Genomic DNA, 27,199 nt, shown 5'->3' with positions numbered 1-27,199 from the left:
TCACCTGGGTGCTGCATGTGTTTGGACGGGTGTGACACCACTTGGCTGTGTGGACACTGCTCTCTGAAGGCAGCAGCAGGCCACCCTCGGTTCCTGTACATGTAGTGGGGCGTCCATTTGTGTGCCTGACAGTGATTGTGGTTGCTCTCTGCGTAGGAGCAGACTGGCTCAGTGGGATGCGTCATGGGAGTGGGTGCTCAGCTGTGATTCTGGCAGTTTTGAGGGCATGGGTGTAAGTGGCAGGTTTGTTTCTGCTATGGAGGAAGCGCCCCATGAGCCTGCGGGCTTCTGCCTGTCTGTGCGCAGGTATCTGCTGGCCGCTTCTAGGGGAGGGCCCCGCCCTCAGGAGCCCTCCTTCCATCCCTCCTCCCAGAATCCACTTAGCCCTGCTTCAGAGAAAGAGGAACCCAGAAGACAAAGACACAGCCGCCAAGCCCGCCAGCTGGGGCTCCAGTTACAGAGGGCAGGATGTGTTCCTACCGCCCCCTCCCTACCCTGCTGGGCCTGGGCCTTCCTCTGGAGACAGCCCTGCCTGGAGAGCCTTGGAGAGCTAGCTCATGGTGGCACTTTATTTGGGGCCAGAGCCTGAAACGAAGTTGGGGTTGCCTGGCTGGGTCCTGGGTATCCGCAACAGCAGCGTGGAGTTGGGCACCAGGCCTGCGGCCTGCAGTGTGAGCGCCTCATCCCCATACACCATGGGTGGGAACGTGCTGAGGATCTCGAAGGCGGCAGCGTCCATGTTCCTACAAGGTCCACAGGAGTGGGTCAGGCTAGGTCGTGGAGCCGCGGCCCTGTGTGGCCCCCAGCCCTGCCCCTGTGCCCACCTGGCCTGGGCTAGCAGGGCCCGCACATCGCCCACAGTGTCCTCGGGCCGCATCATCAGTAGGAAGGCCTGCTCCCCGTTCTCAGACCTGATGCGCAGCGTGGTGAGTGGGGGCGCGGGCATGCCGGGGGATTCTTCGCGCCTGCAGGCCAAGAACTCGTCAGTGTGCTGATGGCCAAACTCCCTTGAGAGGCATCTCTCTGCCCTGCCCTCACCTCTGCCGCTCAGCAGCCAAAGCAGGCGTCTCCACCACGACCTCCTGGATCCGGGTAGGCAACGGGCAGTAGTTCTGAAAGGTATCAGCGGAGAGCAGACAGATCCCTGGGCCTCCCTGAGTCTGCCCCTTACCCTCGAGGGGACCAACTCATCCAGGAGCAAGAAGGGATATGTCCAGGAAATGGTGCCCTGGCTCAAAGTGGTAGGGCACTAGCTTTGAGCTGATAGAGCTCAGGGACAGCGCCCAGGCCCAGAGTTCAAGCCCCACAACCAACAAAGCAACAACAACAAAATAACTTGTGCGAGATTTGTACTCGCTTCAACAGCACATATACTAAAATTGGAAGGATATAGAGAAGATTAGCATGGCCCCGTGCAAGGATGACATGCAAATTCATAAAGCATTCTGTGCAAGGATGACATGCAAATTCATAAAGCATTCCATATTTAAAAAAAGAAGAATGGTAAGTCCAGCCAGGAGTGGCACAAAGGGGCACAAGGACAGTACCCAGGCACTAAGTTCAGGCACCAGTACTGGCCCCCCAAAAAAGGGTAAGTTCAGTGAGTCAGAGGAATGGAGTGTTCTATGTAAATTGAGGCCCAAAGAGAGGAAGTAGAAGGGGGAAGAGTGTGCCCAGGAAGCCAATGTCATCCTTCCAGAGAAGCCTTCCCCTCAGTCCAATGACAGATGATGCACAAGCTGGAGGCGCACCCAGCCTAGGGATGATAACTGAGCTGAGACCAAGGATCAGTCGGAGTCCACAGCAATGGGATGGGGGCAGGGATGGTCTCTACAGCGCCCACAAAGATCCTGAGGTCGACACCATCTGAGAGGATGAGAAAGGCTTGGGAGATGGACAGCAGTTCACAATGGGAACTGAATTGGACTAGATGAAAAAAAGGGATGGGGAGTGCCTAGTGATATAGAATGGGAACTTAGGGGAATTTTCTCTTCGGGTGATTTTTCGTGTGTGTGTGTGCGCGCGTGCACGCGCGTGCACACGCATGTGCACCAATACTAGAGCTTAAACGTAGGGCCTGGGCACCGTTTCTGAGCTTTTTCTCAAGACTGGCACTTTACCACTTGAGACACAGCTCCACTTCTGGCTTTTTGGTGATTAATTGGAGACAGTAGTGTCATAGACTTTCCTGCCTAGGCTGGCTTTGAACTGTAATCCACAGATCTCATCCTCCAGGGTAGCTAGGATTATAGACAAGAGCCACTGGAACCCAGCCTTGGCGATTTCAACAGGAAAGGCTGCTGGAGAAGCAGGAATGACAGGGAAGAATGGAGGAGGGAGGTCAGCACACAGAGGTTGGGACATGCTGGAGGCTAGACTAGGGGGTGGAGTGTGGGATGGAGAGGGTGGGTCTGAGAGGAGGTCCACAGATGGCCAGTCAGGACAGCATTTAGGAACATGGAGACAAAGGAAAAGTCTGCAAAGCTGAGACCTAAGCACGATGGGCAGCTGTAAGACCTGGGTCCTGTAGGGGACCCAACTGCGCCTCAAGGGCATGGCCTAGCTCTGGGACTCACAGCCCCCCAAGTTGAACTCTGACTTTACCCCACTTGCAATCAACCCAACTGCCCTCTGGGACCAGATGCCAATCACTTACCTGGGCCTCCACAGTTAACCCAGAGACTGTGGCACAGCCCTGAGAGATCCTTCTCACCTGAGCTTCTGGACCAGGTGCTTCAGTCCTCCCCACCTCCCAAGCCCTGAGAAGCCAGGGGGGGATGAAGGCTGGCCTCACCTGTAAGGAGTCTCTCATGGAGCCCCGGATGTCAACCACCTCGCCCTGTCGGATCACACACTTGGGGAGCCTGTTCAGGAACTTCTCAGCAGTCAGCCTGGAGCCTGCAGGGAGGGCATTGGAAACCTTGACCTTGGGATGGACTGTGCATCACAGAAGCCACCTGGAGCTGGTTTTGCCCAGACTCCCCCAGCCACTGGCTCAGCCTTGGGGCTTAGCTTACCTGGGTGCTCCTCCATGCTGTCTAGGACCTTGAACATCTTCTGCTGGCCCACGACACGTCCTTCACCTGGGAAGGGACCCAGCCCATCCTCTGGGTAGACCTGATTGCGCAGGTCGCTTACCTGAAAGGAAGGGAGAGCGACAGCGGCAAGCCAACTCTTCAGCCCTGGCCCTACCCACACTCCTGCTTTCCCACAGGTTGAAGGATGGTCTACTGTAATCCCCACTTTGCAGAGAAGGCAACTGAGGCTCTGGGAAAGTAGAGCTACTATCATTCTATTACTTCTCTGAGCCTTGTTCCCGCAAGCACCCCCCTTTTCTGTGCCAACTGAAGCCACAGCACTGACACTTCCTCAGAGACTCCCCTCTAGAAGCTCAGTGAGAGGGTGCGCTTGTCAGAAAACCGCCCCACTGGCCTCATGAAGACACAACTCCAAGGCCCCGTGCTGGTGTAAACACATCCAACCCCCCCCCAGCCGTGACTCACTGTATTTCCCACTGTGGAAATAACCCGCCACCCTCTAGCCACGCCTCACGAGCCCCGCACTGTGCCCTTGTTCTCTCGGCCATAGACTGGCTTGTCTCATGTCCCTGCAGCCCCCTCAGCACTTGCCCGCTCTGTCTGGTGACTGTGGTTCACAGCACCGCCTTCCATCCCAACCGGATGGCTTTGGGAACCTCTGGAAAGCCAGGCCACTTGTGTTTAAATTCCTCAGGGACCCCAGAGGTGGTCAAGATGTCCTGAGGGCTGGGCAGGACAGGAAGGGCACCATCCTGATGCTGAGGCTGTATCTCCAGCGTGCCAGCAGAGGGCGCTGCTGGCTGCCTGGCCTTAGGACCTCATCACTTCATCATGGCAGCTGTCAGACTGTCTCTGGCTATCCCTCAGCAGGCCTGGGGAAGCTGTTTATCCCCATTCTCTCTACACAGGAAAGAAAGGTGTAGGTTGAGAAACAAGCCCATCACCTTGAAGGGGACCCCCTCGGGGTACAGTCGCTGGAGTTCTGAGGGGAAGAAGCCATCCAGTATGTCCCGGAGGCAGCGCTGCAGGAGGGAAGAGGGAGGGGTTAAAGACCAAGCAGTGTCTGGATGGCAGTCCCTGGGATAGCCAGAGCTTCACCTTCTGGAAATACACAGAGCCCTAGGACTTGGGTAGGGGGCTGAATGCCTCATGGAGGCCCCACTCCAGGTCCCACCTACCTGTGTGGAGGGATCGTGGAAAGGCCGGAAGGGCCCATCAAACATCATGATGCCGTTCCGGTAGAGCTTCAGTGGGATGGGCTCCAGGACTCTGAGCCGAGCCCCACCAGGCACGGGTAGCACCTGGGGCTCCCCCTCCACTACCAGCTCACTGAGATCCTGAAGGCTGGCCAGCAGCCTGTCAAAGTCCACCTCAGGGGGCACCAGTGAATCCCCTGGTAAAGAGGATAGATGCCCATGAGCCTCTTCATGGCTTCTGTGAGCCCCTCTCAAGCTGGGGAGTAGCCTCAGAGTCTCCTTAAGTGGCCACCTGAGGGAAAGGAAGGATAACTAACACTAGATAATAACTCTATCTTTTATTGAGCACTTATTTTGAGCTGGGGGGGTTTACTATCCATCACCAATGACCCTATGCTATAAATTTTTTAAAAAGAGAAAACAGGATCGGAGAGTGATTTACTTAGCAACACAACACAGCAGGTCATAGAAGCAGGGTGTGATTCTTTGTGTCAGGTACTGAGTTGGCAGCTGAAAACCACAGAGCAGAGCTCCCAGCTCCGAACCAAGGCTTTCATGGTTCCAATCCCAGCTCTCCCACTTCTTCCTGTGTGACCTGAGAGGAGTCATTCAAAATATCACAGCATTTTCTTCTAGAATGGCATGCCAAGTGCTGGCCTCCCAGGGTGGTCATGAAAGGGCTAGGAACAAGGTGAACTCAAATGGAGTGTCACCTGCTCTGCGCTGCACACACGGTCCTCACGCCAGTCCCGAGGCTGTGAGGCAGAGGACACTTATCTCCATGTATGCATGAGGAAACAGACCCAGAGACACAAAAACCGCTTGCTCTAGGCCACCTGGCAAGTTAGCGGGGAAGAAGTGTATCATGAGGAGAGGTCAGAGGTGGGGCCACATGGCTATTGGGAGGATGTTGGGACAGCTGCTTGTACAGAACAGATGTGGGGGCAGTTCTTAGGTTGTGCAAATATTTCCGGGTCACAGACCCTTTTGAGCTGTTGCCAAAGCTCTGATATCCAACTGTAAAAACAGATGCACAGCCAGCTGGGCCTTGACTTCAGGGGGTGCTGCCGCAGCGGCAGACAGGGTACAGGGCCTGAGGGATGCTGCCTGTGGGCCAGCCGAGGCCTGATGTGCAGTCGGAGGGGCCATGGCCCCCAAATGAGTTGCCCACAGGTGTAAAAGCTTCCAATATATAAGTGACTTGGTGGGCTTGCTTGGAAGCTGTTGCCACGACGACAGCCAAGCTATGACAGGATGTGGGTCAGGGCTCTGGAGACCCAACTCCCTTCCCCACAACAGTGTAGCAGCTATACCAGGCAAGAAATGCGGGTGGCTGCTTCCTGTTGCCTTTACAGTTGCCCAAGTAGGCTCCAGGCTGCCTTCCCCTTTCTCCTTCCCCTGGACATCTGCCACCATCATAGGGGGTATCCCCCCCCACCACCACCCCAGTCTCCAGGAAAAACAGAACGTTCTGGGCATCTCCGATATGATTCACAAAGATAATCAAGACATTATTTTCCTTTAATAAGTAACTACATTAAGCACAAATTGGTAAACCTACAGCACAACAGCAATGAAAAGATTATTTCATGCAAGACCAGCCCCATCCATCTTCCTCTAGCTGGAGAAAAATGAGGTCAGGAAAGGTCAGGGGGCTTTGGCCCAAGCAGACCACCCAGAGCAGATCCAGGGGTGACACCCAACACAGTGCTCCTAGGGCCTGGCGGACACAGGATGGTTGGCAGGGAAGGCAAGAGGAGGAAGCCCAGGGGGAGAATGCCAGGAAGCAGCAACAGAAGAAAGGTTTGTAGAGCCCGGGCAGTGGCTCACACCTGTAATCCTAGCTACTCAGGAGGCTGAGATCTGAGGATCAAGGTTCAAAGCCAGCCTGGGCACTAAAGTCCTTGAGACTCTTATCTCCAATTAACCACCAGATAACCGGAAGTGGTGCTGTGGCTCAAGGAGTAGGATGGTAGCCTTGAGCTGAAGAGCTCAGGGACAATGGCCAGGCCCAGAGTTCAAGTCCCACAACTGACAAAAAAGAAAAAGAAAAAGAAAAAGAAAAGAAAGTTTGCCAAGAGAATGCTTCAGAGCTGGAGAAACAGCTGGAAGTGGTGCTGTGGCTCAAATGATAGAGTGCTAGATGAGCAAAAGAAGTTCAGGGACATTGCCCAGGCCCTGAGTTCAAGCCCCAGGACTGACCAAAAAGAAAAAGGGAGGGAGGGAGGGAGAGAGAGATAGAGAGAGACACAGACAGAGACAGAGTCTCAGTGGGGACCACCCAGAGTGACGAAGGCCAGAAGGCTATTCCTATCCTGGCCCAGACTGGTGACAGGATGAGGGTTGGGAGACATTTCCTCTTGAGTTGTAGCCTTTCTGTGCAATGGGTAGATAAGAGCCCTAACGTAACCACAAGATCCCACAAGGAGCCTGCCGGCATGCCTACGGGCAGGAATTGCCCATTCCCATTTCTAGATGAGGAAACAGCCTTCCGAGCTGCCCTGCCCCACACCAAGGGCCCAGGTGACAGCGCCCACTCAGGGACTATGCAGGCCTGCGCTGGCTGTTGGGATGCCACTCATGAGGGCTTGCTTTCTAGGCAGGGGTGCAGTGCCAGAAGCCACATCTTCACTGAGGTCTCATCTCACCCCAAGAGCCCATGGGCTGAGCTGCAAAAAGGAGTGGGGAGCATGCAGGTCAGGGCAGATTCCTTGAACTAACTCCAGAGGCTCTTGGAGCGGGGCCTCTTCAGCCTCCCCTCAACTGGCCAGAGCGCTGCCTCTCTGAGCCTGGGCCAGCAGGTCAGCAGGCCTCTGGGCCTAAGCCTCTTCTTTTGCCACTGCTGTCACTCTACACTGGCTCTGGCTGCAACCACCAGCTTCACTCCTCTGAGAATCTCCCCAGGATTCCCCCCTCCCTTCCTGGTGGGTTCCTGACACACCTGGGCACACACGAGGCCCTTGGCATTCTGTACCTGCTTGTTGGTCTTTCAACACCCAAATTACACACAGGCTGAGGGGGGTTTCACAAGCACGTGTGGATCTAAACAAATAGTGGCAATAGCAAGTACTAAGTGTCTCTCTGGAGGCCATGCAACCTAGAGCAGAGCTAGACCCTGCCACTGTTGAGTGAGCAGTGGCCACTGCAGGCTCTCTGGAAGGAGGACCACATGCTGTGGTACCCAAGATGCTGCGCCAGTCGCAGGCGTGGCCAGACCCCCACAGACTCCTGCAGCAGAAAAGAGATTCTGTTCCAGCCGGCCATGCCCGCTTCCCAAGAAACCAGGGCATCACACGATTGGTGGTGGACCACTCTGGCCTATGATCAAAGCTGACAGGCAGGATCCCACCTCTTCTCTCTTCTTTGCCTGGCATCAAGCTCAGTGCTGCCCTGCCCCTACCTAATGCCTATGTTGTCTCATTGTATTCTATGGTCTAAGTCTGGGGCACCACAGCTAACCTGGTCCAAGAACATATGGCCCTGGCTGATATGCCAAGCACTGTGCTGGGTATTCTGGTCCACAACAATGGTGAAGTAACATAGGATGATGGTCAGGTTCGTGACCACATCCGCCCACACGGGAGGAAATGGACTGAGGTTGGCAGACTCAATCCCTGCCTCCTCCAGGCTGAGCCCCTTCCATGGGGCGCTGCCACAGCTGTACTGGCAGCTCAGCCTGGCACAGCACAGGTGTCAACTGGGATTCACTGGAGGAGTGTGCCTCTGTGCCAAGCTTCAAAGACTGCGAGAAGGAAGTAAAGTCTTCCAGAGGACATAATACAAGCAAGGGTTCAAGACAGGGAGGGCAGCTAGGCTTGCCAGGGTGTAAGCCAGCTAGAAAACCCCAAAAATGGCCTAGGGACAGGTGGAGAAGGCTGGTCAGTGCAGCCTGACCTAGATATTGGAAAGCTTCACCAACACAGACGGAGGACTCAGAGGGAGGTGGGTGTGGGGGGTGGGTAGAGGGAGGGCAGAAACTTAGATTAAGAGAGGGAAGATCAGAGTCGCTTGGCATTCTCAGCCTTGGGGCCCAATGTCTGGTCCATTCATATCTCCACACCCCCCAAACACCTGGCACAGTACCCCACTGGATGCTCAGTTTGTGGGTGAAAGGTTGGGGAGGGATGAAAGACCGAGCCTAGGCCAGGCCTTTGACAAGGATTCCTCTCTGCCAGGTCCTCTATGGGGACTCTCCTTCCTGAGGCAAGAGTTTTAGGCTCTAGAACATTCTCATCAACCCTTCTGGCTCAGTACAGACGCTTTGGCTCACCCGCCCGTGGGCCTCTGTCCCTGAGCCCATGGGGATGGACTTCCAGCAGAATGGGAAGCAAGGAAACGTGTGGACCATCAAGCCAGCGAGAGGCCGGTGGGCACTGTGGCCTGGAGGCAGGAGCAGGCTGGCACCTGAGGAGCGGGAGGGCCCAGGAGAAGCGGCTGGGGACGGAGAACACATTTTCATTCTGCAGGAAGAGCTCAGGTAAGGCCCTTGCTATGTTGAAAAGCAAAAGAAGGGCCACAGTGTCTCTGCACTAGGCCCTGGCACACGGGCAGAGGACTGCCCATGCCACCTGACCCGGGGGCCGATAGAACATTTGAGCTGCATGTCTGGATCCTCCAGCACCAAACTGTTCCACAGTGGTGCTCCCATGGCTACCGCAATACTGCTGCTGCTCCTCCTCCTCCTCCTCCCCCCCACATCCTCTTCCTCCATGGTCACCAAGGCTACAGACCCTGCCTCTCCCATCTGTCTGCTCTGCCCACTCCTGCCAGCTCACTGGTACCAATTTATGCCAGGCATTATTTCTCTTGTTGAATGGTTGCAGCCACCCTTCAGTGGACTTCCAGCCTTAAATCTGACCCTGCACTTGGCAGAGGGAATGCAGACTTAGTTGGCTTCTTTGTAAAATGGACTCATCAGGACTAGCACCAAAAAAAGAATGGATTAACCTCTGGCCCATGCCAAACACTTTAGGAAAATGCTTTGTGCTGGAGGCATGGCTCAAGTGGTAGAGCACCTGCCAAGCAAGCAAGCTGAGCAAGTGCAAGGCCCTGAGTTCAAAATAAAAGAACCAAAACTAAAAAGACTTGAAAGCTACAAACAACACTGAGTAGAAAGCGAGGTTTCAGAGTTTGGGGGTTTATTTTAGAAGGGGAGGTAAATGTGCTGGTCCTGGGGCTTGAACTCAAGGCCTGCCCTTGAGCTTCTAGTGCTCAAGGCTAGTGCTTTACCACTTGAGCCACAACTCCACTCTGGGTTTTTTTTTAGTAGTAGTTTATTGGAAGTAAAGTCTTGCGGAGCCGGTGCAGTGGCTCTTGTCTGTAATCCTAGCTACTGGGGAGGCTGAGATCTGAGGATCAAGGTTCAAAGCCAGCCAGAGGCACAAAAGGACCTGAGACTTATCTCCAATTAACCACTAGAAAATGGGAAGTGGGGCTTGGCTCAAGAGTAGGGTGGTAGCCTTGAGCTGAAGAGCTCAGGGACAGGGCCCAGACCGAGTTCAAGTCCCATGACCCACCAAATAAATAAATAGATAAATAAATATTAAAATTTTAAAAAAGAGTCTCATGGGCTTTTTCTGCCCAGGGTGGCTTTGAACTATGATCCTCAGATCTTAGCCTCCTGAGTATCTAGGATTATAGGCCTGGCTTGGGATTGTTTGCTTTTTCTTTCTTTTCTTTTTTCTTTTTTTTTCCCTCTAGGCAGCAGCTTTTTTTTTTTTTGCTTTTTGGGTTTTTTTGTATCTGAGTCTCTGGGACTGATTAGATAAGTAAGCAGAGTCTGGGGTGAGACAGGGAAGACGCTGGGCAGCGACCTGGATGGTCCCTGGGTTAGTGGCGAGGCGTGGGCTCCTCCAGGGAGCATTCACGCTGGGAGGGGAGGCTTGGATGAGGGGCTCTGGGAAATAGCAAGGGAGACCCTCTGCACTACCTGGTTTCCAGAATTTCTTGGCCGTCATCCAGGCCCGCCCTTCATCCTCTGGGGCTGTCCTGTGCTCCGAGTCCTCCTGGTCCATGGGCTCTCCCACCCACTGCAGGCCATAGTCATTGAGGAAGCGCTGCAGAGAAGGAAGGGGCCAACACCATCAGCCAGCCCCTGCTCAAGGCAGCCCTGAGGCAGTGGGACAAAGTGTGTGCTGAGGTGGGAGGGTGCTGACTTTGAAGGGCAGTTCCCCGCCCCCCCCCACACGTTGACGAAGATGACAGAAGATGACAGCGACTGCTCCACAAGCATGAGAAACCTCAGCATAAGAACTCCGTCATGTTGTCCCCAGGGCTGTAGAGACCACGCAGGTCTGGCGTGAGCACAAGGAGCAGGCAGCGCCTCCAACACTGCAGGACTGGGAGGACAGGGCCACCCAAAGACCAGCCTGAATCACAGGGAGACTTCTGGATTGTTTACACTTGGGATTTGCTGTCTCCTTGTCTCCCCTCCGTTCTGTCACCTGCTCCAGCTCCTCATCTGACCTGTGCGTGGGGCAGCCACCAGCATCCTACCCACTGCCAAACCAGTGGGCCCGGTTCTGTCTTCCTTTTTCAACACCTACCTCCTTGAGCAAAGGCTGCTCCTCAGCCACTTCCCTTGCCAGTTCCCCATTTCTACCACGCTCGGGCCTGTAAGAGTCCTAGGCCCCTGCCCTGTCTACACTCTCTTCATCATTCTCCTCCACTACCAAATATATATGGACAAAACTCAAATTCGTACCCAGTCTGAGCTCTAGTCTTATCCATGACCACCCAGACAAAGATGACGAATGAGCACTCCAAGTCCACCCTTCCATCTTCCTGTCCCCACCTCCCAGACCCTCCCCTTCCAGTGCCAATCACAGGAAGCAGCATCCCCCCACTCCCTCCCACTTCCTGCCCAAACCCTTCCTCCAACCCAGGGTAGCAGTGGCTCTTCCCTCTCCTCCCACGTGCACAGCGGGGCCCCCTTCTACTGATACCTTCCAGTCAGATCCATTGGCCCCAAATAGAATCTATCTATCACCACACCAAGACCAAGCCCGGGCATGTGGCCCTTTGGCCTGGCCTATCTCTGGTGGTCTGTCACTGTCAACCACAGCCAAATTCCCAGGGCAAAGGTAGGGCCTTTCATTTGTTTTCCTCACCCTCCCAATCGCATAACAGTGACCTGTCCCCAATGTATGCCATCCCTGCAATTATCTTCTGTGCTCTCTGTACTTGTGTCATCCGGGGTCCTCATCTGTTCCACACCCTGCCGACTGTCAGCCTTATGAGGACAGGGACTGAGTCTGCGCAGGTGGAGCACACTCAGTGCCTGGTGGTACGCCCAACACACACAAGCTCCTTCATGAAGTAAGAAGCCTGGGAAGCACCTGTCGTCACAGCTATTCATGTGGCAGAGATCAAGGGGATCTCGGTTCAGGGACAGGCGAGGAAAAGCTCTCCATAGCTCTTCTCCGCCAAGCTGAGTACAGGACTGAGGGATGTAGCTGGTAAAGTGGTAAATGTTCACCTGGCATATGTGAGACCTTAGGTTCACTCTGCAGCACTAAGGAAGAGGAGGAGGAGGAGGAAGGAGGAAGAGGAGGAGAGGGAGGAGGAGGGAGACAGAAATACTGACCGACAGATCAACAGATAGACAAAGGTAGACAGGAAGGAAGGAAGGAAGGAGGGAAGGAAGGAAGGAAGGAGGGAAGGAAGGAGGGAAGGAAGGAGGGAAGGAAGGAACTGGGTATGGTTGCACATGCCTGTGCCACGCAGAAAACATAAATAAGAGGACTGCAGTCCAGGCCAGCTCAGGCATAAAGACCCAAAATAACCAAAGTGAACAGGGCTGAGGAGTGGCTCGAGTGCTGTCTTGTTTGCCGAGTGAGCACACAGCCCTGAATTCAGACCTTAGTACCACTAAACCCAGAAAAGAAACAAGCAAAAGAAGTGAAGGCCGTGTGGGTGCAGAGCCCCTAGTGCCTCTGCCTGGCTGTGGGAAGCAGCCCTGGGCCCCAGCACCGCTGCTCGCGGGGGGCTCATGGGAGCCCCATTGCACGCAGGCAGCTCAGGCAGTGTGGTGCCCACAGCCCCAGTGGGCAGGGCCCATCACTGCAGCTGAGCTGGACGTTCCCCTGTGGGTCTAAGCCAGCCACTGGAAGCACACTCGGCATGGGAGGGAAGGGCAGCAGAGCTTCAGGCAGTGGCAGCTGAGGCACTGAAGAAGCAGGCCTACTCCCCTTCCCTGCACCCAGTGCTGAGCTAGTCAAGCCCTGCAGCTTGGCTGGGTGAGAGGGAGCAAGGTATCTAAGGTGACCCAGGCTCGGAGCACATGAGAAATCACATCCAGAGACAAAGGATGGCTCAGTGCTAGGTCCTAGGTGATCCAGTCTTACCTCAAGGAGTTCATAGCCCCACAGGGGAAGAGAAATGAGGCACCATGAGATCAAAAGACAGGGAACCTGCCCAGGCCAGACGTCAGGACCCTTGAGAAAATAACTGAGGATGAGTAAACACTTGCCGGAGGGGAGGGAAGAGCAGTTCAAAGAACAGTGTGGACAAAGGTCCTGGGGTAGAAAAGAACAGCTGTGCTCAAAGAACCAGAGGAAGGCCCTGTAGCTGGAGGTGAGTGTAGGAGTCACAATAAAGACTCTGAGCCCAATTAAGAGCCTGATTTGGGCTAAAAGGAGAGGTGTCCTGGAACTGAACACTTTCCTGGGTGTCTAAACTCTGTGAGCCTGGGGCTCTGAGTGTGAGGCTGCTAAGGACAGGTTCAGAGAAGGGAGACTCTGACCTGGTTCCTGCAGGGCAGCCAGGGCACAGCCAGAGCTAGTTTCCCACACTTGCACCCAGGCTCTGCCTCTCACCTCCATCTCCCCGACCTGCCGCTGCAGCTGCATACACGTGGCTTCCAGCTCCTGCTGCTGCTGTCTGGACAACCCACCTAGGGGGAAGAGGAGGGGGAGTACTTCCAGGTGTTTTGCCGAGAATCCTCTAAGACCTTAATGCTTTCAGACCTCTCTCCTATTCAGGAGCAGGGAGGTACCTGGACTCTCAAAAGGCCACCAAACCCAGTGCCAGTGGCTCACGCCTATGATCCTAGCTCCTCTGGAGGCTGAGTTCTGAGGGTCACGGATCTAGAATTCCAGCTCGGCAAGATCCCTAGCTTTGGACTGTGTAGGGAAAAAAGGCTGTGAGACTTTATCTCTAATTAATCAAAAAGCTGGAAGTGGAGCCGTGACTCAAAGGGTAAAACAGCAACCTTGAGCAAAAAAAGCTAAGGGACAGTACCCAGGTCCAGAATTCAAGCCCTAGGATGGGTAAAAGAAAAAAAAAAAGCCTGAGCCAGGTACCGGTGGCTCATGCCTGTAATTCTAGCAACCTAGGAGGCTGAGATACAAGGATTGCAGTCTGAAGTCAGCCTGGACAGGATATGCTGTGAAACTCTTATTTCCAATAAACTACTCAAAACAGAGCACCATACAAACAAGGGGGAGAAGAGCCAGAAGTGATGCTGTCAGTCAAGCGGAAGGACGCTATTCTTGAGCAAAAGAAGCTCAGAGGGGCCGGGAGTTTGGCCTAGTGGTAGAGTGCTTGCCTAGCATGCATGAAGACCCGGGTTCGATTCTCGGTACCACATACATAGCAAAAAGCCGGAAGTGGTGCTGAGGCTCAAGTGGTAGAGCTCTAGCCTTGAGAAAGTCCAAGGACAGTGCTCAGGCCCTGAGCTCAAGCCCAGGACTGGCAAAAAATAAATAAATAAATAAATAAGCTCAGAAAGTGCCAGGCCCAGAGTTGAAGCTGCAGGCCAGAAAACGAACAGCTGGCTGCCCTTGGAGCAGGGCTCCTCCATCCTTTGGGTGGTGCCTGTGTGTGCCCGGGACACAGCCCCAGGCAGGTGGGTTGTTGTCCTTTAGTCCCAGCTCTCCAGCCACTAGCAGCGGTCAGCATGATACTCTTGGAGCCCTGATACCTACAAGTTACCATCTAAGCTCCCAGGAGCCCCGAGGCCCAGGAGGGGTCCTGACCTGGGCTTCTTACCCTGGTGCTGTTGGAGGTTCTGCACCAAGTTCTCCAGGGCCAAGATCTTCTGGTCCTGCAGCAGTGAGACACGAGGAAATACGAGGCTGGAGAATCCAACAGCCCCAGGGGTGAAAATGGGGTAACCTTCAGTCCTTTCAACTGGAGGATCCCACACTTTGGACTGTGTGGAGAGTGGAAAGCTCCTGTCCCCAACAACCTTTGGCACGGTCACTGTTTCTTGAGACAACCGTGGGGTCTCATGAAGTAAAGGTATAAGGCCTGTGCAAGGGTCTGGTTTGGGAGAAAGGGAACCCTGCCAGCTGGGTTGACTAACTTGCTGTTCCACTGGCCCAAGTTCTACTCTGCCCTGTTTGGCAGTGCCTAAGCCTTCCAGGCATTCTGCCTGTCACAGACCCAGATTAGTTCCAGGTAAATCAGGAAGTTCAGTTGGGGGCAGGGGGAGGAGGGGTTGAAATCACCCACCTGCCCCACCTGGAGCTTCCCTGCCCCTCCCACCTGGGGTCCTACCTTGGACAGAATCTCATCATTCTGGTCCTTCACCTGCTGCTCCAGGTCCTGCAGCTTCCTTGCCATGGATGCCATCAGGTCCGAGTCATGGAAAGAAGGTCCTGCAGAGTGAACCATTTCTAGAGCCCAGGCCTGGCATGGAGGGTGAGGAAGGGAGCCAAGGAGGAGCTTCCAACAGCAGGACACCAGACAGTGAAGCAGCTAACTTATATGATGCTCGTTATATAGACTGCCAGTTCATATAGAGCCCGTGTATATAGATCCTCACAGTCCCCTGACATACAGGAGCTGTTTCAGGAAACTGGGGTACACTAAAGAGCTTGTCATCCACAATCCAGTGGAACCTCAAAACCTGAGCTGAGCACGGCATTAGCAGTAGAGCACCTGCTTAGCCAAAGACACTGAATTCAATCAAGAGTACTTCAAAACCTAAGTTCCAGAGCAGGCATCAGTCGCTCATGCCTGTAATCCCAGTTACTCACAAGGCTGAGATCTGAGGACCATGGTTCAGAGCCAGCCTGGGTAGGAAAGTCTGTGAGACCTGCATCTTTAAATAACCAGTATAAAGCTGGAAGTGGAGCTGTGGCTCAAATCGTAGAGCACTAGCCCTGAGTGAAAAAGCTGAGGGAGAGCACCCAGGCCCTGAGTTCAAGCACTAGTAGTAGCACACACACCCCCCACACACACACCAGTCACAAAAGCCCACACTAGCCAGGCAGCACTGGTGGCCCATGCCTGTAATCCTAGCTACTTAAGAGGCTGAAATCTGAGGATCGAAGTAAAGCCAGCCCAGGCACGAAAGTCCCATGAGACTGACCTCCAATTAATCACCAGAAGACTGGTAGTGCTTTGGTAAAATGGTAGCCTTGAGCTGAAGAGCTCACGGACAGTGTCCAGGCTCAAAATTCAAGCCCCACAACCAAGACAGACACAGACAGACACAGACACAGACACAGACAGACACAGACACAGACACACACACACAGACACACACACACACACAAAGTCCACACTCTATTCTCAGATAAATCTAGAATGGAGGAACATTCTATAAAATAAGTGGCTGGGACTCTTGACAAAGCTAATGTCACTGACTTAAAAGGCACAGAGACCATATTAAAGAGGTATAACAATCATATATGGTTAATGACTGTTAGATCCTAGAAGAAAGAGGAAATTTTTCTTTTCTTTTTCTTTTTTTTTTTTTTTTTTTCCAGTCCTGGGCTTGAGCTCAGGGCCTGAGCACTGTCCTTGGACTTTCTCAAGGCTAGAGCTCTACCACTTGAGCCTCAGCACCACTTCCGGCTTTTTCTATATATGTGGTACCGAGGAATAGAACCTGGGTCTTCGTGCATGCTAGGCAAGCACTTTAACCACTAGGCCAAACTCCCCACCCTTTTCTTTTTTCTTTTTTTTTTTTTTTTTTTGCCAGTCCTGGGCTTGAGCTCAGGGCCTGAGCACTGTCTTGGACTTTCTCAAGGCTAGAGCTCTACCACTTGAGCCTCAGCACCACTTCCGGCTTTTTTCTATGTATGTGGTACCAAGGAATCAAACCCGGGTCTTTGTACATGCTAGGCAAGCACTTTAACCACTAGGCCAAACTCCCGGCCCCCCCACCCTTTTCTTTTCTTTTTTCTTTTGTTTTTCCTTTTTTTTTTTCCCTGCCAGTCCTGGGGCTTGAACTCAGGGCCTGAGTACTCTCCTTCGGCTTTCTCAAGGCTAGAGCTCTGCCACTTGAGTCACAGCACCACTCCTAGCCTTTTTCTATGTATGTGCTATGGAAGAATTGAACCTGGGTCTTTGTGCATACTAGGCAAGCACTCCAGCACTAGGCCAAACTCCTAGGTCCCAAGGGGGGGAAATTTTCTTTGCAGGTACAAGGGACCACTGGGAAAACTTGAATGTTAAGAGTATCATTCATGGGTTGGGATATAGCTCAGGGCAAAATGTTTGCCTAGCAAGTACAATGTTCTGGGTTTGGCACCCAATAGCAGAAAAGAAAACACAACAAACAAAACAAAACAAAGCCAGGCACGGAGGCTCAGGCCTGTACTACTCAGGAGGCTGAGATCTAAGGACTGCAATTCAAAGCCAGCCAGGGCACTAAAGTCTGTGAGACTCTCCCATGAACCATTAGAAAACCAGAAGTGGTACTGTGGCTCAAGGGTTAGGGCAGTAGCCTTGCACTGAAGAGCTCAGGGACAACACCCAGGCCAAGAGTTCAAGTTCCACGGTTGACAAAAAAAACAAACAAATAAAAAAAACAGAGCTGAGCATTGGTGGCTCATACTTGTAGTCCTAGCTACTCAGTAGTTGAAGTATGACCATCATAGTTCAAAATCATGCTGGACAGGAAAGTCCATGAGACTCTTATTCCCAATAAACTAAAAAACCAGAAGTGGTGCTGTGGCTCAAGGGGTAGATCACTTGTGTTGAGCAACAAAAGCTCAGAGACAATGCCCAAGACTGGAGTTCAAGCCCCAGGACTAATTATTGATGCTGTTAGGTTCAGTAATAATGTGACTATGCATTCCCTTATCTTAGGAGATGAGTACTGAAACAGAGATGAAATGTCATGATCTCTGCAATTTACTTCTAAATTGTTCATGTGTAAAGTATTCTTGCATTCGTGTACTTGTGGAGATGGATAGAGAGCAGGCAAGTGAGGAGAAATATCACCCACTGATATTGAGGTAGAAGACCTATGGGTATTCATTATATTATTTCAGATTTCTACATAAAAAGTTAGGGTAGGCTAGGAGTTTGGCCTACTGGTAGAGTGCTTGCCTATCATGCATGAAGACTGGGGTTCCATTCCTTGGTACCACATACATAGGAAAAAAAAAAAAAAGCCGGAAGTGGTGCTGAGGCTCAAGTGGTAGAGCTCTAGCCTTGAGAAAAATCCAAAGACAGTGCTCGGTCCCTGAGCTCAAGCTCAGGACTGGCAAAAACAAAAAACAAAAAACAAAAAACTTAGGGTAAAAGGCCTGGAGTTTGGCCTAGTGATAGAATGCTTGCCTAGCATGCACAAAGGCCCAGGTTCAACTCCTCTATATTGCATACATAGAAAAAGCTGGATATGGTGCTGTGGCTGAAGTGGTAGAGCTCTATCCTTGAGAAAACCCAAGGTCAGTGCTCAGGCCCTGATTTCAAGCCACAGAACTGGCAAAAAAAAAAAAAAAAAAAAAAAAAAAGTTACGGTAAAATTCAGGTGCTAGTGGCTCAAGCCTGTAATTATAGCTACTCAAGAGGCTGAGATTTGAGGATCACAGTTTGAAGCCAGTACAAGCAGGAAAGTCTGTGATACTCATATCCAATTAACTACTCAGCAAAAGGTAGAATTGGTGCTGTGGCTGAAATGGTAGAGCACTCGCCTTGAGCAAAAAGAAGCTCAGAGACAGAGCTTAAGCCCTGAATTCAAACCCTAGGACACACAGACACACAGACACAGACACAGACACAGACACAGACACAGACACAGACACACACACACACACACACACACAGACACACACACACACACACACACACAGAGTTTGGGTAAAGAAAGAGATGAGAAGTAGAAAGAAACAGGCTTCCTTCCTCTCATGGCCACCATCCTTACTACATGGGAAGCAGGAAGTGCAGCAGGGCGACCACATAGGATGGTGAGGAAATCTGTGCATCATCTTGAGTTGCTAAATCATCAGCCTGATGCTGCCTTCTCAGGGCTCCCTGACCTGGAAGATGACAGAGCTCCCCTCTGTCCATGCCGTCTGAATAAGAGTCCCATTGACTTGAAGTTAAAAGGCTCTTGCAAGACAGGTCTACACTAGAGCTGCCGGCACACACTGCAGGGAGGCAGAGAGGCAGGGATGCCTTCACAGGCCAAGTGAAGAAGGGAAGAGTTCAGGAGCTGAGGGTTTGGGAGGAGGAAGGGGAGGAAGAGGAAGAGAGTGGAAGGGGAGAAACAAGGAGGAAGACCTCGCAAAGGTAGTGGTCTCTGACTGCCTGGGGGAAGCAGGCCACAAGGCAGCCAGAGCCAAAGGTGCTGTTGAGCAGAAAGCCAGGGGGCAATGGGGTCCTGCCCAGCACCTCCTGCTGTGAGGCAGGCCAATCCGTTCTTGTGGGAGAACTTAGGGACAGACCTGGGCAGGAGAGAAAGAAAGGGGAGATGCGGAGAGAGAATTGAGAACTCCTTCAAGGGAAGAAGGTGGCTGCTGTGGTTACCACTTCAAGTAGTCATTCCAGTTGGGTGCCAGAGATCCTGGCACTGTGACTGAGTGGGGACAGGCCTGTTCCATCTCTTCCACCTCCATTCCCCAACTGTCAAACCTGTTCCTAATGTTTCTCTCCTGTGGGGAGCCACCACTCTGAGCACCCCATGTGCCCAGCACTGGCTGGGGATGACCCAAGCAGTGTCACACTCAGTCCTCCTGACACCACAGCCCGGGCACTCCAGATCCCCTTCACAGCGATGACAGAGACACAGGCACCGCGGCTGGTGGAAAGTTCTAGCCTCACCCCCAGCTTGCCCAGACTCTCCAGCTCAGGCTCTGATTCACACGGCTCATCCCTGTCTCATCTGTCTTCCTCTGTCCCCACACCTGGTAAAGCCTCCCTCCTTTAGGAAGCCATCCCGACCGGCCCCTCTGCACGTTCAGTGTGGCCACAGTCCTGGGTGGATGTGACAGGCCACCTAGGGGACCCTAAGTGAGAGACCCTACAGACAGAGAAGCAGGCGGCCAGAGGCCCAGCTCACCTCTTGGGCCTTGCTGACACCACACTTGATGGAAACTGCAAAGGCTCCAGCCACAGGCTGATTTGGGGCTTGGGTAGGCCTCCTAGGCTAAAGGGGGAGGTTATGTAGCTTTGGGGGACAGGTCCATGTCACAACTGGCCAGGTATGAGTAGGTGCCATGGTTTTTAGGGCCTTGCTCCTTCCAGGATTCTGTTCTTACCTTCACTGCTTTGGAGACTTCCAATGCAACCATAGCAGGAAGGGACAGAGATCTTCTCTTCAGAGTCGTTTCCATCATTCAGCATGTCCACTTCATCTTCTGCAGACAGAAGAAACACTCAGATCACTGCTCTGAGGGCCAGGGCCAGAGGGAGCTCAGGCCCTGGGCCCTGGCCAGCAAGAAGCAGCTGATACAGTTATATAGAAGTCAGAGCAGCAGTGTGAGGCCCGGCCTCCACAGAGGAAGGCTGAAAGGAACGCGAGGAAGTTGGATGTGGGGGCTGGGGTCTACATTCTAGGTGATCTCTTGGCCTCTGCATAGATTCTAGGCATCTAGAGATACCCCATGGTGGGTAAAGGGGCTTAAATATTAGTGGGGACATCTCTGCTGAAGGGGCAGGGCCCCTTAATCTTCACACCCAGGCTTCCTACAGAGGGGTGCGGAGCTACATAGCCTGGGTAGCAGGCCAAGGTCCAGGCAGGTGGGCCTCATCACACCTTTACTCCCCAGCTTCCCAGCCATGCTGAGGTCCAGATAGGTGGGAGGGGAGGAGGACACAAGGGCAGAGGGCGCACTCACCATCTCCGTAGATTCGTATTCCTCGCTTCCTGTGATCCCAGGCAGGAAGAAGGAAGAAACACAAATTAAGAGCCCTGGACTGCCACCAAGGTGATGTTCCAGACCCCCGCCAAGGCTGGAAGAGATGGAAGTTAGGCCTCTGGCTCCTGAGGACTTCCAGCCTGTCCCTCCTTCCCCGGCCAGGGTGAGCCAGGGGACATGCTGGGGATGAGACTCTTCCACAGGGAGGACATGAGCACTGACAGCACTCCTGGAAAGAGGCCAAGATCCCAAAGCCTGCATGCCTCACCCCAGCTCTGCGGGAAGGGGCTGTGGGACCCCAGGCCAGACCCCGTGTTCCTCGAGATTGCCTTGGCCTTAGAATGAGGTCAAGTGTGTTCAGAAGGAAATTAAAGAGTTTTAAAGGCCTTGGCAAAGACTGCTAGATAGAAGAGACTTCCTTTACTGAGATCCCAGCACAGGAACTGGATCAGGACTGGCAGAACCAGTAAGGAAATAGTGGGCTCTGGCCCACTCCCATGAGGCCCAAGCCTTACAAAAGCAACGATCTAGCCAAGTGCCTGTACCGCATGCCTGTAATCCAAGTTACTCCAGAGACTGACATCTGAGGATCCCCAGTTCAAAGCCAGCCTGGACAGAAAAGTCTATGAGACTTTTATCCTCAATTAACCAGTAAAAAACAACCAGCAAAAAACAAGAGTGGAGTTGTGACTCAAGTGATGGAGTGCCAGCCTTGATAAAAAAGATAAGGAACAGCACAGGTCCTGAGTTCAGGCACCAGTATGGGCATGCACACATGCATTCACACAAGCATGCATGCACGTGCACGCGCGCGCGCGTGTGCACACACACACACACACACACACACACACACACACACACACACACACGTCTATTGCTCCCCAGAAGGTAAAAGAAGAGGAAGAAAGTGGTCAGGGAAAACTATATGACTATTTTGCTTTCCCTGAGATATAGGACTCACTATCCTTTGGCCAGAGGAGGGTTACAGGGGAGACAGGGCAAGGGACACAGGGACCCCAAGAGACCGATCCTTACCCAGGATTCACAGGCTCTGACTGCAGAGGCACTTTCCGAGTCTTGCTAAGAGAGGCCAGAGGTGAGCTCATAGTTCTAAAGTCCGGCCCTCAGGAACTCCCTGAGAGGAAAGAGGGAAGTGAGCCAGGGCCCCAGGAGCTTCATCTGGAGCTTTCCCCTCTCCTGCCTGCTCTTCCTAAGGGAGCATGGCCAGAGAGCAGCCGCTCTCATTCCTCCAGTGCCAGGCAGAGGCTTCTGGCAGCAGGCTACTCCTCTGCTACTCAACTCTGCTCTGAGCATGGAGACCTTTGGCTAAGAAGCTTAGGAGAACTGTGAGAGGCATGGACTCGGGGTGGTAGAAGTGGGTCAGAGGTCTACAGCCTCTCCAGACTTAAGGCCTGAGCACAAGACTACCAAGAGACCTGGGCTTTTGTTCATCCATCAGTGAACTGACACAAAGCCTAAGGGTGTCCCAGCTTCATGCCAGAACCTAGGGGCCAACCCCCCCAACATCTCAGAGGCAGAAGAGGCAACACACAGGGAGGGTTCAATAAAGATAGAGCCCAGTGTTGGGCATTAGTGGCTCATGACTATAACCCTAGCCACTCAGGAGGCTGAGATCTGAGACTCAAAGTTCAAAGCCAGCCTGTACAGTAAAGGCCATGAGACTCTTATCTCCAATTAACCAGCAAAACACTGGAGTAGAGCTGTGGCTCAACTGGTAGAGCACCAAGCCTTGAGCAAGGGACAGCATCCAAGCCCCAAGTTCAAGTGTTAGTACTGACACCAAGAAGAAAAAAAAAGAGCCCAGATGATAAGGAGGACAAAGGCCAGAGTCCTAAACAAGTTCGATGACCTATAGCATAAGCAGTGCTTCAGTTCTTTGGGTATAAAAATGTGGACAGAAACAGTACCAGCCATGTTCAGGGATACCAAACATCTAGCCTTGGCTGGAGGTATGATTCAGATGGTAGAACATCAGCCAGGGAATGAAAGTGGTAGATAGCGAGTTCAAGTCCCAGTTTTGGACACATGAAAAAATAAAGAGAAGCACACCTCCAGCCTAGAGCTAAGCTCATAGGCCCCTTTTGAACATGTGAGTGGTGGCTGTCGTTGGCACACAGCTTTGGGCTCTCCCTTCCTCCTTCCCTCCAGAAAGGGGAACCTGACTCCTGCCCCTGCTCTACACAACACATACTTGGTGACTAAGATCTACAAGTCCCGGAAGCAAAGGCAAGGCCTCCATGAGGGAGTGCTGAGTGAGCCGAACCTTTTTAGGATAAGCCCAAAGATTCCTCTTTGGGAATGTATGGTACTAGCCTCCATCAGAGCCCTGAAACTGCCCACCCAGGGACCCTGGGCTGCCAGGATGCAGCCTCCTGCATCCTCATTCTAGAGTTTGGGGGTCTGTGATTTATGTCACGCCCCTTCCTGAGCAATCTCCCTTAAAAAAAAAAAAATCTGGACTTCCCATCCTGCCCCGGGGCATCTTCATGACTTATGAGGCCAAGGAGGACAGCCACTTGTGATTCTCTCCCTCAGCTTCACGTGCTACTGGAAGGATTTTTTGGCTTGAACTCTGGGCCTGGGTGCTGTCCCTGAGCTCTTCGGCTCAAGGCTACTGCCCTACCCACTGAACCACACACCATTTTCAGTTTTCTAGTGGTTAAATTGGAGATAAGAGTCTCAAGTTCTTTGGCTTTGAACTGTAATCCTCAGATCTCAGCCTCCTGAGTAGCTAAGATTACAGGCATGGGTCACCCTGCCTGGCTGGAAGAATCTTCTTAAAACAAAGCTGATGTGGGCCAGGAGTTTGGCCTAGTGGTTAAAGTGCTTGCCTAGCATGCGTGAAGACCCGGGTTCGATTCCTTGGTACCACATATAGAAAAAAAAAGTCGGAAGTGGTGGCTCAAGTAGTAGAGCTCTAGCCTTGAGAAAGTCCAAGGAGTGCTCAGGCCCTGAGCTCAAGTCCAGGACTGGCAAAAAAAAAAACAAAAACAAAGCTGATGTGTCACAGCCCTGCACAGAATCCAAAGTTCTAGCTGGGTATGGTGGTCCATGTCTATAATCCCAGCTACTTGGGAGGTGCAGATCAGGACTGCAGTTTGATGCCAACACAATCCAAACAACAGTGTGATCACATCAATCATAGGCTGGACACCCATCACTCTAGCAAGACTGCAGGTACCAGTGACTCACCCCTGTAATCATACCTACTTGAGAGGCTGAGATCTGAGTACTGTGGTTCAAAGCCACCCTATACAGGAAAGCCCATGAGACTCTTGTTTCCAAGTAAGCACCAAAAAGCCAGAAATGGAGCTGTGGCTCAAGTGGTAGAGCACTAGCCTTGAGTGAAAAAGCTAAAGGGCAGCACTCAAGCCCTGAGTTCAAACTATAGTACTGGCACAAAAAGATTGCATATGGGTTAGAGGCTGTCTGAGGGCAAAGACATAGACTTTACCTGAAAATATAACTGAAGTCTAAAGGGCTAGAAGGGTAAAGTACCTGACCAAGGAAATGGGTCTGGATGGTGGGTGTTCTGCAGATGAAGCTGGGTGCTAGAAGGCTCTGGGCCTAGGATGGAGACTGTCAAACCCAGAACAGAGAATATAACTAACACCATGTAGGTAGAAGGCCTTTGAGTCCAAATCCCATCAAGCAGAAAAGAAAGAATCCCAAGTTCCTTAACATGGTGATCTAGGGTCCCTGTCTATGTCCTGGACACTTGAGCCAACTGAGCTGGAGGGCCTTACAAACATGTGCGGGTCTTCTCCCTCAACTCCCCTTCTGGAATGGTCTTTTTTACTGACCCAAACCCAGGCTAAGTCCTCTATATGATTTTTTTCCCTTCTGTTTGTTTCAATCATATTTTATTTGAAAATGATTATAGATTCAGAGGTGATTAGGGCACTAGTTCAGATGTCACACAGATTGTACACCCAGGTTTCCTCCATAGTTACATTTCAGATAACTAAGGTACAATATCAAGTCCAGAAAACTGCTTATGTCTAGTTTGTATGTATAGGCCTATGCCATCTGGGTCAGTTGGGTCGATACAGGTTAACCACCACAGTAGTCAAGATGCAGATCTACATCACCCTTGATGAGTCTTCCTTCTGCTGCCTCTTTATAATCCTACTAATCATAATCATTTTCCTGTCCTCTCTAGGCCTTACATCCTTTGGCATTTCCCTCCTTCCCTCTTTTCACTTCCTTGTTTTTGTTCTGTTGCTTTTTCATTTTGCTTTGTTTTTTGTTTTGTCTGTCTAGGACTTGAACTCAGAGCCTGAGTATCAGTCTCTAAGCTTTTCTACTTGAGGCTACCACTCTCCTACTTTGAGCCACAATGCCACTTCCTGTTAGGGGATGGTTAATTGGAAATAAGAGTCTCATGGACTTTCCCTGCCCTGGCTGGCTTCAAACCTTGGTCTTCAGATCTCAGTCTAGTAAGAAGCCACCAGCGCCTGTTTTGTTCTGTTTGTTTTTCTGAAACAGGGTCTCACTATGTGACTTCAAACTCAAGATTTTCCTACCCCATCCCCAATGAGTGTTGGAATTTTAGGCCTGTGACACCATGCCTGCTTCTTCAGTAAAATCCTTACTTCAATAAAATTATACAAATGGAATCATGCATGATCTTTTCCTTAACTTTGTGATGTAATTAATACACTTCACTCTTTTAAACTATAAAGTTAAGTTTTTAACGTATTCACAGACTTGAGTAACCATCATCACAATTTTAGAACATTTCCATCAGCCTAAAATGACCCTGTAACCTTTAGTCCCCACCCCTTTCAGCCAGCTATAGGCAGCTATATTTTCTCTCTACACAGATTTGCCCATTGGGGACATTTCATATAAATGAAATTTACACTTTAAAGGGGTGACATATATAATAAAGCCCTCGCCAACTAAACCCAACATCCTTCTGCTAATGCTTATGTATGCATCAGTGCTGGGGCTTGAATCAGGGCCTGGATGAAGTCTCTTAGCTTTTTCCATGCAAGGTTGGCCACAGCTCCACTTTCAGCTTTTTGGCGGGTAGCTGGAGATAAGGGTCTGGCAGATTTTCCATCTGGGACGGACTTCAGACCGGGAACCTCGGATCTCAGCCTCCTTATTAGCTAGGATTACAGGTATGAGCCACCCACCCCAGCTACATCTTCCCTCTTCCTCGTGGGACCCCATTGTTCAACTAGAAACCTTCCCTCTGCACCGTTCTCCCTCCGTGACATCGGTTTCCAGACCTGCCAGGATAAACTCCATAGCAGCACCTTACTTCCATGGCCACTGTGGGCTGCCCTAGTGACACACTCGTTAGGGTGGCCACACTGCTCTACTTCCATTGCCATCCAATTCGACCCCCGACCCTGTCCCTAGATAGAACCTCCCGTGGACAGAGCTGTGTCTCCTCCTCGGTCTGGGGACTCCTGAGGCCAGGATGCGTCTCCTCCCTGGGGCCGAGCCCAGGGCACAGGCCAGGGTTTGACTGACACCGCCGCGCAGCCCCGGGCCGAGCGGCCGCACACCGACTCTCCGCCCTCGCCGGGCCGGCTCGCTCCCGCGCCTTTCACCGCGGCCGGACGCGCCCGCGCCGGGTCGACCCGAGCGGACTCCCAGACCCCGCTTCCGGGAGGGGCACAGCCTGAGCAGGCGGGGCCTGCAGAGGGCGGGGGGCCTCGGGGATCGGGGGCCCCAGCCTGCGTGGGGACGTCAGGGACCCGAAAAGCAGGGGGGAGTTATATATATCTCTATGACTCACCACCCCGGGGGGTCGAGCCATCCCGCGGCGCCGCCATCTTGTTGTCACGCTGTTTCCTCGGTAACCGGGGCAATTGCCTAATCCGAGCAGCCAGCAGCCGGCGGAGGCGGGCTCAGTGTACGATACTCAAATACTATTGGTAGAGGAGTCCCGCCTCTGGGGAGAACTACAAATCCCAGAATCCATTACTCTCAGTGGACTACGGGTCCCTGGGTTCATTCCAGAACAACAGGGACGCACCGGGGAGAATTCCCGGGTTAGGTTCAGGGAAGCGCCCGGACCCCAGCGTGTGTGAGGTGCATCTGGGTGAGATTTCCCTTACCCTGCTGAGCCTCCGTTTCCTCGTCTCATAGTAATGTATTCATGGGGACTGTGTTGAGGATGAATTGAAATGCTTAAGCTAATAAATGCTTCTTACATCTGAGTTTTCCTATGGAAGTAGCCACGAGGCCACACCAATAGACTAGTGGATCCAAAACAGGCAGTGCTTATACACAATGGAATTTTACACAGCCATTAGAAAGAATAATATGCCATTTGCAGGGAAATGGATAGGCCTAGAACAAATCATGTTAAGGGAGATAAGCCAAGCTCAGAGAGACGCATGCTTTCTCTCATATGCAGAATTGAATCTAAAATACACTAGAACACAATAAATTATACAGGACTGTAGGCATTGACACACAGGAAGATAGTCTTAGGTGACAAACATAGAGGCATCATCCTTATGCATATCTTACCACATAAATGAGCCTTGAAAAATGAAATGAGGTCTTTTTCTTTGTTGCTGTTTTTGTTTTCTTTTTGTCTTGTTGGTTCATTTATCTCTTGGGGAGGGTAAGCGGGGTGGGGGTACAGAAATGGAGGGACAATGTGAACAAATGCAGCAGTGGTAGTTGTTAGGGTCCATGATCAAAGGAACAAGCCTAACACAAAAGCGGAAGTTAAACAGAGTTTTATTCTGTGCCTAGCATCGAGAACCATACTGACCGGTCAGGGCCGTCTCTAATATGTGAGTGAGAGAGCGACCCGCCTAATCTTATAGGCTACCTTTATAGACCACCAGCCATGTGGCTGGGCTGGCCATATGCAGGTGGCCAATGGAAATCAACATACTTGAGTGATGGCTGGGGCAACCACTGACACCTT

The 27,199-nt window shown here is 52.2% G+C and overlaps 1 protein-coding gene and 1 non-coding gene across 2 annotated transcripts; one reads left to right on the top strand and one right to left on the bottom strand.

Moving 5' to 3' along the window:
- Positions 1-561: 561 nt before the first annotated feature.
- On the bottom strand, positions 562-25,753 carry Ubxn11 (UBX domain protein 11). The gene is made up of 15 exons (XM_090335503.1): positions 25,676-25,753; positions 21,310-21,409; positions 20,254-20,282; positions 19,675-19,773; positions 14,735-14,835; positions 14,225-14,279; positions 13,051-13,127; positions 10,164-10,290; positions 4,217-4,431; positions 3,983-4,060; positions 3,018-3,138; positions 2,795-2,898; positions 1,039-1,112; positions 825-965; positions 562-743 (listed from the first exon to the last, which is right to left on the bottom strand). Exons 2-15 carry the CDS (start codon positions 21,378-21,380, stop codon positions 569-571), a joined length of 1,467 nt encoding a protein of 488 aa, XP_090191629.1. The 5' UTR covers positions 21,381-21,409; positions 25,676-25,753; the 3' UTR covers positions 562-568.
- LOC150062281 (U6 spliceosomal RNA) lies at positions 1,350-1,455 on the top strand. Its single transcript, XR_016536101.1, has one exon. It is a non-coding gene; the product is annotated as a U6 spliceosomal RNA (small nuclear RNA).
- Positions 25,754-27,199: the final 1,446 nt, after the last annotated feature.

This window comes from Megascapheus bottae, chromosome 6, assembly GCF_031878675.1.
Source record: "Megascapheus bottae isolate mThoBot1 chromosome 6, mThoBot2.hap1, whole genome shotgun sequence".
NCBI lineage: Eukaryota > Metazoa > Chordata > Mammalia > Rodentia > Geomyidae > Megascapheus > Megascapheus bottae.
This window is presented reverse-complemented; position numbering and strand designations above follow the sequence as displayed.

Excerpts from the sequence above, each read along its gene's own strand:
- Ubxn11 (XM_090335503.1), bottom strand. The coding sequence starts at position 21,380 with ATGAGCTCACCTCTGGCCTCTCTTAGCAAGACTCGGAAAGTGCCTCTG. Across the intron at positions 13,128-14,224 it reads GAACCTCCAACAGCACCAGG|GTGGGTTGTCCAGACAGCAG; the intron begins GTAAGAAGCCCA and ends TCTTCCCCCTAG. Across the intron at positions 2,899-3,017 it reads CAGCATGGAGGAGCACCCAG|GCTCCAGGCTGACTGCTGAG; the intron begins GTAAGCTAAGCC and ends CCCTCCCTGCAG.